The sequence below is a fragment of the Diabrotica virgifera genome, chromosome 2, assembly GCF_917563875.1.
Source record: "Diabrotica virgifera virgifera chromosome 2, PGI_DIABVI_V3a".
In the NCBI taxonomy this organism is placed as follows: Eukaryota; Metazoa; Arthropoda; class Insecta; order Coleoptera; family Chrysomelidae; genus Diabrotica; species Diabrotica virgifera.
Window position 1 is genome coordinate 107,464,138 of NC_065444.1, and position 15,206 is coordinate 107,479,343.

Consider the following 15,206-nt stretch of genomic DNA (forward strand, 5'->3'; position numbering starts at 1 on the left):
GGTCTCACATGCTCGATCAGTGTAAATCCAAATTCTCTTGCATAGTTTGTAAATCTCGTCATCACACGTTGCTCCATTTCGACAAAACGGGTCATAGTAACCCTTCCGCGGCTGTTGGCCAACACAACTCAAATAATCATAATAAAACCGCTATCTCAAATAACTCCCATACACAGGGTAATTCACAACAGGGGCCCTCACATGTTAGAGCTCCTGAAACGGAAGTTAATCTTCAAAATTCGACTCCACATTCAATGGCTCTATCTGCAGCCTCGCTTGATAATCATTTGGTGTTATTAAGCACACTCCAGGTCTATCTTGTCGCTCCTAGCGGCAAGAGGGTCTTCGCAAAGGCACTTTTAGACTCGGCCTCACAGGTTTCATTTATTAGTGCTGACCTCGTAAAGGAACTGTCACTCACCACTAGAGATGGAAAATTACGGATCAATGGAATTAACTCCACCTCATCCTCGTCTCAATCTATTGTAGATACAACAATTTTCGCTGTCGCTAACGACGTTCCTTTTGACATCTCGTGCTCTGTACTCCCAAAGATAACAAATCCGCTTCCTCAAATTTCTATTTCGGCGAGCAAACTAAACATACCCTCAGAGATACCATTAGGTGATCCGATGTTCCATGTAACATCCCCAATTGGTATCCTGCTCGGTGCAGACCTGTATAACGATATCATTCAACCTGAAATAATTCGTTTGGGAAAAGGTCTTCCCGTTCTTCAACGCACTCTACTCGGGTACACGATATCAGGGTCAGTTCCAGACTTTGCTCTTAAGTCGAAAAATACTAAAAAGGCTTTGGAATTTTATTCAAACTCTCTCGTTACTTGTTGTTCTCATAACACTCCTTCCGCCGTAAATGAGCCGGTAGTGTCCAACGAGGAACTATCCGATCATTTACAAAAATTCTGGGAGCTGGAAGAAGCCGCTCCTCAGAACACCGATCTCATTAATGATCACCCCGCTGAAATTAATTTTGTAAAACATGTTAATGTTCTCCCCAATGGACGATATGAGTCCACACTCAATCTCAAACTCCCTATCGAAGATATAGACATGGGAAATTCGTTTCTCTCGGCAAAAAGACGTTTTCTCAGTCTCGAGAAACGTTTTCAACTCAACCCTGATTTATTGGAAAAATATCAGGACATTATATCGGAATATCTCAATAACGGACAAATAATTCAAGTGCCGTTAAAAATGCTAAATGACTCAGGTAAACCTAATTACTTTCTCCCTCACTTTCCCGTTTTCAAATCCAACTCTACTACTTCCACTCGTATAGTTTTCGATCCAAACAATAAATCGTCTACGGGAATCTCCCTCAGTGACGTCATAGACAAAGGTTATGTCGTCCAACATGAACTTTTTGACATTCTCGCTAAGTTTCGTCAGTTTAAATTCGCACTAGTAGGCGACATCAAGGCTATGTTCCTACAAATCGCCATTTGTCCCACTGAAACATTTCTGTTAAATTTTCTCTTTAGGGACAATATTCAGCAGCCTTTACGGTGCTATCAATTTCAAAGATTACCCTTCGGGCTCCCAAGTAGCCCATTTATCGCTCAAAGAGTTATCAAGCACATCGCTGACAACAACAAACATACCCACGAACTTGCTACTAGTGTTCTGCAAGAATCTATCTATATGGATGACCTGATCAGCGGTGCTGACAGTCTTCATGAATTAAGTTGTCTTTTCGAACAATTAACTTCTTTGCTAGAAACCCATGGTTTCCTCCTCCACAAGTGGAACTGCAGTTCTTCAGAATTTCTGTCTCAACACAATTTAAATCCCGTCTCTGAAGTCAGTCTTAACTTCACGGGATCTGATAAAGTCTTAGGCATATTCTGGGATTCAGAACGCGACCACTTTTCGTTTAAAACTCCTATCTTCAAATTGGCTAATGTTGTTACTAAACGTACTATTCTCTCCTACATTGCTACTTTGTATGACCCGCTAGGATGGTTATCCCCTGTCCTTGTGAACGCTAAGCTCTTGATACAGGAAATATGGTCCCAGAAATTGGACTGGGATCAACCCATTGACTCACCCATCATTATGAAAAATTGGCAAAACCTCTTATCGACATTCAAAACTATAGAAGAGGTCAAGGTACCTCGATGCTTACTTTTACAAAAGAAAGTTGTTGATGTTCAATTAATTATTTTCACCGACGCATCGGAAAAAATATACAGCACTTGTGTGTATCTCAAAGCGACATACTCAGACTTTTCTGTATCGTCGCGGCTTATCGCTTCTAAAAACAAAATTTCTCCGCTAAAAAATAAACTCACCATCCCCAAATTGGAACTTTGTGGAATAGTGTTGGGAGTCACTCTGGCTCATAGACTTTTTCACATCTTCAAGAAAAATTTGAGTATATCTTCATCTCATCTCTTTGCTGACTCTACAATTGCCTTGTCTTGGATACTTTCTAAAAAACACATTTGGAACATTTTTGTACAAAACAGAATTCAAAAGGTCAATTCCTTGTTGGAAACTTTTCCTTGTGATTTCCATTTCGTCAGAAGTCACGAAAACATCGCTGACCCCGCTTCCAGAGGGATAAATGTCTTTGATAATCCCCAGACCACCGAAGACTGGTTATGCGGACCTAGCTTTATTAGAGACAATCCCATCGATTTTTCTCTTCATCAAATTCCTCATTTTCAGGATGATCTTCCTGAATTAAGGAAGTTAGTTGTCTCAAACATAGCAACAAATCACGAACTCAACGACACCTTTGAAAATCTATTCGCTAAATCTTCTTCTTTTCGTAAAATTCAAAGAATTGTCGCTTATCTTTTTAGATTCATCAGTAATATTAAAAAGAAAATAAATAACTCTCCACGAGATACGGATATATTGACGCCACCCGAAATGGAGATCGCTGATCACGCGATCATCAGGTATATCCAAAGTATCTACTTTAAAAAAGAGATTCTTGAATTGAAAAATGCTAAACTCGTGACCAATAAAGCCATTCGTAAACTCAACCCCTTCCTACAACATAATGATGGGCTGATTCGTGTGGGAGGACGTCTCCGACACGCCCCCATATCGTATAATCAAAAACACCCCATTCTACTTCCTTCTAAATGTCGAGTTGTAGAACTAATCTTGACTCAAGCTCATCATAAGTTATTACATTCAGGCGCGCAAACAGTACTTTCGTATGTCAAAATGAAGTACTGGCCAATTGACGGATTAAGACAGATTAAACGCTTAATTCGTAAGTGTGTAAACTGTTTCCGATTCATGACACCCAATTCTGTTCAACAGATGGCAGATATGCATCCCGATCGTGTACTCCCCACTAGACCCTTCCAAGTCGTCTCAGTGGACTATGGGGGGTTCTTCTTAATTAAGTCCTCACATTTGAGGAAGGCACCGCTTTACAAAGCATACGTAGCCTATTTCATTTGCATGAGCACTAAATGTGTTCATATCGAACTCGTCACAGGATTAAGCGCAGAAGCCTATATTCTTACTCTGAAAAGGTTTATTGCCAGAAGATCCACGCCCAGTATTATTTGGAGCGACAATGCCACAAATTTCCATGGGGCAAAAAATGAAATGCGCGAATTCTATGATTTTTTCTTAAATCAAAATAATTCGGAACAGATTAAGGAATTCTGTACTCAAAACTCCATAACTTTCAAGATGGGTGTTCCCCGCAACCCCCATCAATTCGGCCTCCATGAGGTAGGAATAAAGAGTGTGAAGTATCACCTCTATCGAATTATAGGAAATTCCCACTTCACCTTTGAAGTGTTTAACACAGTATTATGCCAAATCGAGGCTATTCTAAATTCGAGACCCATCACTAGGATGTCGTCTGACGCCAATGACTTCGCTTTCCTATCTCCAGCTCACTTCTTAGTTCAAAGAAGTTTAACCGCGCCCCCTGAACCAAGTGTTTCAGAGATACCTGAAAATAGGTTGAATCTTTTTCAGCGTATTAGTAAAATTCAACAGCAATTTTGGAAATTGTGGAAAAAAGACTATCTTTGCCTCCTGCAGCAAAGAAATAAATGGACCGACCCTACTGACCCTGTCAAGATCGGGGATTTGGTTCTGTTGAAGGAGGATGGTACTCCTCCACTCTTATGGCCAACTGCCAGGGTAATAGATGTATTGCCTGGTAAGGATGGTCTAGTTCGTACTGTCAAGATTCACACTACTCACGGTGATTTTCTTCGTGGTATTACGAAAATCGCTGTGATTCCCCTGGAAGATTAAAATCTATCCCTAGGGGGAAAACTTATCGTTTTCCTCCATTTTATCGTTGTTACCCCTTGTGTATATAAACTCTAATTTCTTCAAACATTTCTTATCGTTGTGCACATCTTTGCCAATCCCCTCTCTTCGAGGTGATATAGGCCATCTCTCTCGCCTGTCGCCCCCGGCAATATGTACAATAAATATATTATACACGGCTCACTAAAATAATTAGTTACGCCCCTGTACTACTGATTACTTAAAATTCAAGTAGTATTTATGTAACCTTTCTGGAAACTCCAGGTTATTGTTGAGACTCGCATTTGAACCCCTCGCCGGGGCAGATCGTAAAAAGCTTCCTAACGAGAATCATCTCTAATCTATCGACGCTCCCGCTATTCGTAAAAAGGCCGCATTTTACCGGCTTTTTTTGCTATCGTTTTATACCGCTCAGATAATTCAATCTGCTCAGTATTATCGACGATGATTTATTTAGCGTATTAGTGAGTGCCTTACAAATGAACCAAATGGATTATGGAATTCAATCAGAGCTCTGATGTGACACGTCATCAAGGAATAAAACTGTAAGTACTCTACATGTATGTGAACATAACTTATTAGTCGTGATACTGTATGCATTTTGAACCATATACCTCTCGTAGCAAATATTCTTTGTGCCATTTATGCAGATAATACTTTAAATTACATATGAAAAATCGTTATCTACTCTTAACCAGCTTACCTATGGGAATATACTCTATAACCGTACAATAAGTATAGGTTACTATTGTTAAGGATACTTTACGTATTGCCTAAACAGTATGTAAATGTTGACATTTCAGAACAACAAACAAATACATATTATGTATGCACACATATGAGCAAACAGGTACTCATAAGCACGCACACGTACACAGATGCATGTGGTTTATGACTATTTGTTAAATTAAATTGAATTACAAAAAAAAAATTAATTTTGATTTACTTACATGCTGTTACAAGGGATGATTTGTAAGTTCATCAGTAACATGTTTAATAACAACATAATCTGGACGTTTAAACATGTTACTGATGAACTAACAAATCATCCCTTGTAACGGCATGTAAGTAGATCAAAATTATTTTTTTTTTAATTTAATTTAATTTAACAAATAGTCATAAACCGCATGCATCTGTGTACGTATGCGTGCTTATGAGTACCTGTTTGCTCATATGGGTGCATACGTATGTATTTGTTTGTTGTTCTGAAATGTCAACATTTACATACCTTTCAAAATTTTGGCTTTCTATTAGCATTTTGATACAACCAGACAATGTTCTAACTCTGGCTTTCTTTAATTGTAGCATTTAATCGCTTGTAACGCTGACCTGAAGATGATCTGTATATTGTAGATATCGAAACTGGTCGTCGAAGTAAATTAAATGATTGTGAGTAAGTCTGCGTTTCTTTGCTTCATTTATTCTCTAAATAGTTTTTATAACATACTATAAATCTAGCTATATCTCTTAAACAAATAGAGATTTTCGAATGGGACAAAAACTAATCTATTCCATTTGTAATACACTTTAATATGGCTTAGAAAAAAATCATCCCCTAAATATGCATCCTTTAGTTAAAACCCCCAACTTTAAATTTTTAATAGCACCCTGTACATTTTTTTATAGTTTTGGATGTGGTCTTCTATCGTCTATTCAATAGATTTTTAAAAATAAAATCGGTTCGTAAGTAATCAAGAAAATATCAGTTTATTTTTGTTAATTATGTGTCTCAGACTAATTTATCCAGGCTATATTTCTTAAACGAATAGAGATTTTTGAATGGGACAAAAACTGATCTATTCCATTTGTAATACACTTTAATATGGCGTAGAAAAAAATTATCACCTAAATATTCATCCCTTAGTTACAACCCCTAACTTTAATTTTTTTAATAGCACCCTGTACATTTTTTTATAGTTCTGTATGTTATAGTTCTCCTATCTACTCAACAGTCTATTCAACAGATTTTTTTAAAAATAAAATGGTTTTAGAGACTTACTCACAATCATTTAATTTACTTCGACGACCGGTTTCGATATCTACATTATACAGATCATCTTCAGGTCGGCGTTACAAGTGATTAAATGCTACAATTAAAGAAAGCCAGAGTTAGAACATTGTCTGGTTGTATCAAAATGCTAATAGAAAGCCAAAATTTTGAAAGGTATGTAAATGTTGACATTTCAGAACAACAAACAAATACATACAGGTACTCATAAGCACGCATACGTACACAGATGCATGCGTTTGCTCACTTCAGACAATAAGCGTAACCGTGAGACCACTTTAGAGCAGTGTTTGACGCTATTTAAGTGTGTAGTTTTTACGTTTCATAACTTTCGACGAAACATGGATTCACTGGTATACACCAGAAACCAAGGAACAGTCGAAAGAGTAGACCGCGCCTGGCGAACGTGCTCTGAAGAAGGCGAAGACTGTCTAATCGGCCGGAAAGGTGATGGCCAGCATTTTCTGGGATTCACGAGGTGCGATCTATATCGACTACTTGAAGAAGAGCAAAACGATCACAGGGCCCTATTATGCCAAATTATTGGGCCGATTCGACGCCGAATTGAAGAAAAAACGACCCCATTTGGCAAAGAAAAAGTGCTCTTCCACCATGACAATGCACCTGCTCACACCTCCGCCGTCTCTATGGCCAAATTGGTCATCCACCACACCATCCACCGTATTCTCCAGATTTGACCCCTTGCGACTACTATTTGTTTCCAAACTTGAGAAAGACACTCGCTGGGCAGAAATTTAAGTCGAATGAGGAGGTCATCGCCGCCACGGAAGCCTATTTTGCAGACCTCGAGAAAAGGTATTTTTCAAACGGGTTAAAGAAGTTGGAGCGTCACTGGGTCAAGTGTATCGAGCTAAAAGGAGACTATGTAGAGAAATAAATTGCCACTTTTCCAAAATTTTCCTTTTTCTTTTGTAGGCTAAGTACTTATCGGACTGCCCCCATATAACTTGTTCATTAACGATATTGATAAGACTATCAAAAACTCACACTTTCTACTACTTGCTGATGATATTAAATTATTTCGTTACATACATGATGTATCAGATAGAGATCTCTGGCAAGATGTTAATAATTTATGGTAAAAAAAAATGGTTTAACCCCTTAATGCACAATTTTTTTGAAAAATACCGGCCAAAAAAATCAATTTTTTTTTTTAATGTAAAAAGAGACAATTTAGAATGTTGTTTTGACAAAGAAATTACAAAATTACAAAAATAATCAAAATTTTTATTACAATTTTGGATTTTGATAAGATTGCAGAACATAGTAAAATATTGTAATATGACACAACAGTGGGATAATTTGTAAACAGTGACTCATTTTGTGATTACAGAAAGTAAACCTGAGTATATCGGATATTTTGGTATTATTTCTAATTTTCAGAATCAGAATATGAATATGAAGGATATACGTCCCTAATAAGTTATAAGAAGAAAATGATATTTTTATACTTGAATAAGTAATTGGTATTCGCGGTGTGCAAATACTCGGAAGGGATACGCGAAACGATCGTGTGCGAATAGTGGAGAAATATTGCAACTTTCTTAAATAATTCATATTGTCAATTGAAATTGTCAAATTGACGTACATTTCATACCTATTGTCATTTAAGAAGAAAAATTATATATTGCTTCACAATATTGATATGATATGCAATTATTATATAAAGGTAAATTTAATTAATTGTATTTTGCTTGCAGTACTGCATTTTAATAACTAATTTTATTTACTACATACAATTGTTTACGTTTTAATAACATAACTTAAATCTTATTTTTTCTTCTTATTATTTTTTTTGGACTATGGCCTTGACAATTATCCAGTAATCAGGACCATATGATTGGCCAATATAATTAAAAGTGCGAATAAAAGTGCAGAGTGAAGAAACCAGGTGTCGCTTTTCCGAACTTGCACGGTCCCAATAGCCTACAATCCCAGGTAAATGACAAATATCAATAAAACGTTTGTTTTTTTGCTCTCACATTGTTATTTTCAATTCTTGATTGCATTCGAGTGTGATAAACTATAGAAACATAAAATATAACGTCGCTCGAATTATCTTGAGTGTGCACATTTTGGCAAGTTTAGTGCGCTCGATTTAATTCGAGTGTGTATGTTAAGGAATTAAGCTTAAATCCGACTAAATATTCTTGTATTTCATTTGGTTGTATAAATAATCTAACAGCTAATAGATATGTTCTTAATGATGTAATATTGCATTCAGTTACTGAGATTAGAGATTTGGGTGTATTATTGCATTGTACATTGACATTTAAAAGCCATTTTCTTAAAATTAAGGAAACAGGATTTCGCAATCTTGGTTTCATTTATCGTAACAGTCATGATATCTCACCTACTGTATTCAAATTACTGTACTGCTCTCTAGTGCGCTCAGGTCTTGAATACTACTCTGTTGTTTGGTCCCCATTTCATCAAGTCTACATTGATGGATTGGAGAGCGTTCAGCGGAAGTTTCTAAGATCTTTAGCTTTTAAAGCACATATTAATACAAGAAATACTGAAAATTTCCTCATAGATTATTCTGGAATAATGTCTCAATTTAACATTGCTACACTGTAGAACCGCAGGTTGAGAGCTGATATGTTATTTCTATTAAAAATTCTAAACAATGCTATTAATTGTCACTCGTTATTGGATAATGTGTACTTAAACACAATACATAGAACTCGACACACTGCACTCTTTTATATTCCTTTTCATAGGACTGAGTATGCTCTTCATTTTCTCTTGTCCAGAATGCTAGCTTTTGCAATGACATGCTTCTGGATCCATTCTGTCCAAACATTAATATCTTCAAAAGGCTACTTAGGAGTTTAATGATTTAAATTCATATGTGACATTTTTCACCTTCTGTGATTTGATATACTGTATTATTTTACAAATTTTATTGTTTAATTGTCTTTTATGTAAAACAGTATTTACTCCATGTAAAACAGTATTATTTGCAGACGACACTACTTTTATTTTTTCTGACAGAAATCGTTCTCTTTTAGAAACCACTTCTACGAATGTAAATTCAAATGCTCAATCATGGTTCGCAGCAAATAAACTTAGACTAAATGACAGCAAAACTCAAAATCTATTCATTTCATCTAATCCATTCGATGCTGGAAAAAAATACTGTAAAATTGCTGGGCATGAAAATTGACAACACACTGACTTGGTATAACCATATTGACCATCTCAAAGGCAAACTTTCAAGTACTTTATTTTTACTTAGACAACTAAAATTTATTACAAGTGTTGATACCTTAAGAACAATTTATTTTTCTCTTTTCCATTCGTTTTTAAGCTATGGCGTTATTTTGTGGGGAAACTCTTGCAATGCACTAACAATATTTAAATTGGAAAAAAAGCAATTAGAATAATTGCAAAAGTTGGTTACTTGGAATCTTGCAAACCATTATTTATTAAATATGAAATAATGCCCTTGCCAACACTACAGCTATACAATGTTCACAAGGAAAAGAAAAAGTTTTCCTGTAGTTAACTGTATACCATCAATCACAAAATTGGAAAGAAATCCTTTGTAAAAGGTATAAAAATTTTTTATTAAAAATCCCTTAAAAGGGCTACATCACAACAAAACGTTTTCGATTTTTATAAAAAATCATCATCAGTGTTCGATCTAAAAATAAGTATAACCCATTTAATGAATATAAAGTTATTATTTAAATTTTGACAAAGGTTAGAGCAAGTTGGTTATACTTACAAACTGGATGCTAGCTGACCCACAAAAGAAAAATATCTGGGTAAAAACCCTTTAAATAAAATATAGATGCCTTAAAAGTACTACTAAAATATAGATACTTCAAGAAAAAGGCCTGTGATGGTCACATGGCAAACATGATAATGCCCTAAGGTAAGGTATACTGGTTTCCCAACACGTGGGATCCAAATTGAGTTGATCACATTTCAATGACTTAATGGCAACTGAATGCGAAATGAGTGATGTTTCTGAAAGGTGTCAAAAGACAGATGGACAACGTGACGTGGAATTTACCCTGTATTACGACAGCCAACTAATTGTTAGTAAAATATTTAATGAAAATTTACATAGTAATAACAAACATCAACAAAGTTGTGGCTATAATTACATTTAAGTAAGTACCTTGAATATGTAAGATGAACGTAAAGTATGAAATGATTTTTATAATGAGAAATAGCCAAAATCTATGCAGCCATCTATACATGTTCCTATTCAAATTGAAGTAAGTCCAACTGTGCTGTTGAAAATTTGATTTACTATGAATTAAAGGAGTGTTTGGTTTAATTGTACCAATGGCAGAGTAAATTAGAGAGTCTGTGGTAAATGAAAGTCTGATGAAATTAAGATAAGTTGTATGAGTCACAGGAGGAAACTGATATGATATAATGATATGTGAATTAATTGGTTAAGGTACCTGAGTGTTGATATTGGAAGTGAAGAAGAATATCAATTGAACTAATAACCTGGCAAAAGTATGAGGTCCTTTTATGTAACATAAGCATCTAGGACTAACCATGTTTATGAAATAGGAATTTTTTCTATTTTTTATTTTTTGTACCAAGTTATCGAGTTGAATTGAAAAGGTTTAAAACTGGATGGATGTATGAAGGTGTATTGGAAAACAAGCAATATGTGTAAAATTAGAAGGTAGTGAATAATTTGTGATTTGATATCAGAATTTCATCACACCTCATTAAAGTAAAAAATTCTGATATCAAATCACAAATTATTCACTACCTTCTAATTTTACACATATTGCTTGTTTTCCAATACACCTTCATACATCCATCCAGTTTTAAACCTTTTCAATTCAACTCGATAACTTGGTACAAAAAATAAAAAATAGAAAAAATCCCTATTTCATAAACATGTTTAGTCCTAGATGCTTATGTTACATAAAAGGACCTCATACTTTTGCCAGGTTATTAGTTCAATTGATATTCTTCTTCACTTCCAATATCAACACTCAGGTACCTTAACCAATTAATTCACATATCATTATATCATATCAGTTTCCTCCTGTGACTCATACAACTTATCTTAATTTCAACACTACTTTAATATCAGACTTTCATTTACCACAGACTCTCTAATTTACTCTGCCATTGGTACAATTAAACCAAACACTCCTTTTAATTCATAGTAAATCAAATTTTCAACAGCACAGTTGGACTTACTTCAATTTGAATAGGAACATGTATAGATGGCTGCATAGATTTTGGCTATTTCTTATTATAAAAATCATTTCATACTTTACGTTCATCTTACATATTCAAGGTACTTACTTAAATGTAATTTTCCGCAAATCGCCAGGAAATTTTGACATTCCTGTCAAAATTTCTTGAAGAAAAAGTCAGGACTTCCTTACTGTAAGGAAATGATATTTCCGTACAGTTGTTAGTGTTCTACATAAATGATAGAAAACACATTGCTATTAAAACCTTGTAAATTACCTTAATCATTAAATTTTCTTTATCTGGAGCTTCCTGGATAAATTTTTCAATTTCTTCCTTCGTTAAAATCTTAGATTTCTTTGCCCTATAACCTTGAGCTTGCCGTTTCAATAAAGAACGAAGTTTTGAGTATGTAGATATATCTACATTGTGTTTAAGTGCAAGGGTTGACTTCAGCATTGAATAATTGGCCCATAATGTTGAAGATTTCATCTTTAAACAAAGGTCTAGGAAGTATGCCATTACAACATTTTCTGAGAAAGAACTCGTATTTTTACTCATGCGATAATCCATAAAACGTCTGTATGCATTTTCGTACTTTTCTCTTGATTTCTTTGGCAATAATTCTAATGAAGCAGTATTCACTGCCTCAACCAGCTCTGGAGGAGTCCCAGGAATGGAAATTTCATCATCACTTATCATTTTACTTTCGAGAACACCAGCAATTAAATTTATAAGTGTCAAGTTTGACAATTCAACCTCAATACGTTTCCATAGTAACCCAAGTAATTTTATTAGGAATTTCAAAGCACCATTTATTTGGGAATAAAATTATCGCGTTTTTTTTAAATCAATCAATATCTGTCGAATTTTAAACGATTTGCGGAAAAATAGTATGTTTACCTCGTAGGAAAAGCCACATTCCTGGACTCTGTGTTGCTAAGTCTCGGCTTGCGCCTCGACTTAGCAATCTTCACAGTCGTCCAGGAATGTTAAGCTTTTCCTACCTGGTAAACAATGTACTATATAGCCACAACTTTGTTGATGTTTGTTATTACTATGTAAATTTTCATTAAATATTTTACTAACAATTAGTTGGCTGTCGTAATACAGGGTAAATTCCACGTCACGTTGTCCATCTGTCTTTTGACACCTTTCAGAAACATCACTCATTCCTCATTCAGTTGCCATTAAGTCATTGAAATGTGATCAACTCAATTTGGATCCCACGTGTTGGGAAACCAGTATACCTTACCTTAGGGCATTATCCTGTTTGCCATGTGACCATCACAGGCCTTTTTCTTGAAGTATGCACTTTTAAGGCATCTATATTTTATGTAAAGGGTTTTTACCCAGATATTTTTCTTTTGTGGCTCAGCTAGCATCCAGTTTGTAAGTATAACCAACTTGCTCTAACCTTTGTCAAAATTTAAATAATAACTTTATATTCATTAAATCGGTTATACTTATTTTTAGATCGAACACTGATGATGATTTTTTATAAAAATCGAAAACGTTTTGTTGTGATGTAGCCCTTTTAAGGGATTTTTAATAAAAAAATTTTATACCTTTTACAAAGGATTTCTTTCCAATTTTCTATACAATGTTCTCGTGGAAACACACAAAACTACAGATACTTTAGTTAAACAGTCTGACTTGCATAATTACAGCACAAGAGGTGCAAATAATATCAGAACAGTCAAATATCGTTTGAGTAAATCACAAAAAAACTCAATTGATTTTAACATATTATAATGTCCTACACCTATAAATCCTATGGATTTTAAAAACCTTACAATCAATAAATTTAAAGTCTTTCTGAAAAAATATCTACTGAGATTTGCTTTTTACTCTGTTAGTGAATATTTCGATCATTTTAAAGCAGTATCATGGACATGAATATTGCTCACCATGTTTTCCGATGTTTTATTTTGTAAATGTGCGTGAATGTATTTATATTTCTATATGTTATATTGTATATACACATTATCTCATGTATTTTATATATTGTCAGCTTACTGCCAAAACCGACTAACTCCATTTTTAAAATTTTGAGAGATCTACTTTTTAAACTTTAATTTGAAATTGAAGATCAACTGAATTTAAAAAATTATTTAAGAACTGAAAAATATTTTTGTCATATTTTTCAATTATTAAATCATTATTTAAATTCAGACGATTTTTCATTTCAAATTAAAGCTTAAAAGTTAGATTTCTCAAAACTTTTAAAAATGGAGTTAGTTGGTTTTGGCAGTAAGCCGACGATATATCAAATTGACTTACTACAATTCAACAATTTTTTTTTGTAAACGTAGTCAATAAATTTTTGAATGTTCGAATCTTTTATTCATTGATTTTTTGATTTTTTTGTACATGACCTTTACTTTCACTATTTTCTTGTATTCTTTTGTGGTTTTACCGTTAAAATAAATAAATATACCCTTGATAAATTAGTCTAAGACAAACTGTATATCAATATGATATTCTCTGTTACGGCACATATCCATACAAGGCAAACCCCTCTCCGTGAACCAGCTCGAATGGATAGGCTATGAGCTCCCCTCTCCCCTACATATAAACCGCAAACCGGTTGGATCAAAGAGGGTGAGTTCTGAGCGGGGTTCACTGATGTATCCACTATGTGGAGCTGCTTTGTTGTAATGCACTGTAGCAAAGGTTCACTACAGGACATATATGCCTCATAACGCACTCAACGGGAGTTTATAAATATTTGTAAACGCAACCAAGATGTTTAAAATAATTAACATAACTAATAAATAAAATATAAATGTTAACATTTTGGTATCCTCATATTCCAATTACTTACCAGGGATGCGTGGAATATAGCAAGAAGTTTTAATAATATCTCCAGGTTTCATATTAACAGTGGCCAAAATGTATTTCAATTTATCTCCATATGCAACTAAAGCAACATTTGCAGTGCGACATCCATCTTTAATAATTTTAATAACCTTTTCAGTCTGTACTTTTCCTTCTTCATTTGGTCCAATCCTCTTCCAATCTATCCAATGGTACTTGTGTTTTATTCCACCTCCGATTCCCTTTACAACCATCCTTCCTGTTTTAGGATCTCGACCTCCCAAATTGGTTACATCTAAAGGTTTTACCGTGTATTCTTCAGGATAATGTACTATTCTGCGAAAACAATTTCCACTTCCACCACCAATTGCAGGCAAGGGTACTATTTTTGCTTTATATCGGACACTACTTATTATTGGAGAAATATGTAAATTGTCAAGAACTGGATTTAATTTATATAACGTTCTGGTTAACGAATTCATTTTAGTTTAGAGTTAGTACTATTTTCTATTTTATTTAAAATTATTTTAGAATAAAATAAATGAACATTAAGGTTAGGTTATGCATTGACATTATGACATTTGACATTTAGACAAATACATGAATCACACGATCTTCATGCTGTTCAGCACAACTGGAAAAAATATGGAATTTTTGAATAATATCAATTGTATAACTAGACCAATATTTATTAAAACTGTTTAACAGATGTATATCCTTTTGAGGAACAATGGAAACTCATATGATAAATTTCATATCAACGAATACTTACAAGATTTCAAGAATTTTGTTTTGAAAATTCACATGTGAAACATGTCAACCTGCTCTTGCAAATGTTGGAGAGTGGTTGGAGACCGCTAAGCTAAACGAAAAGAAGAGATTTCAGTATTTGA

At 34.4% G+C, this 15,206-nt stretch overlaps 1 protein-coding gene across 1 annotated transcript in view; it reads right to left on the reverse strand.

Moving 5' to 3' along the window:
• Window positions 1-14,934, reverse strand: part of LOC114334691 (39S ribosomal protein L2, mitochondrial) — a 35,759-nt gene extending 20,825 nt beyond the window's left edge. The window contains exon 1 of the mRNA XM_028284792.2: window positions 14,321-14,934. Coding sequence (XP_028140593.1) covers window positions 14,321-14,795 — 475 coding nt within the window. The 5' untranslated portion in view covers window positions 14,796-14,934. The remainder of the gene's footprint in view (window positions 1-14,320) is intronic.
• Between the last annotated feature and the right edge of the window lie 272 nt (window positions 14,935-15,206).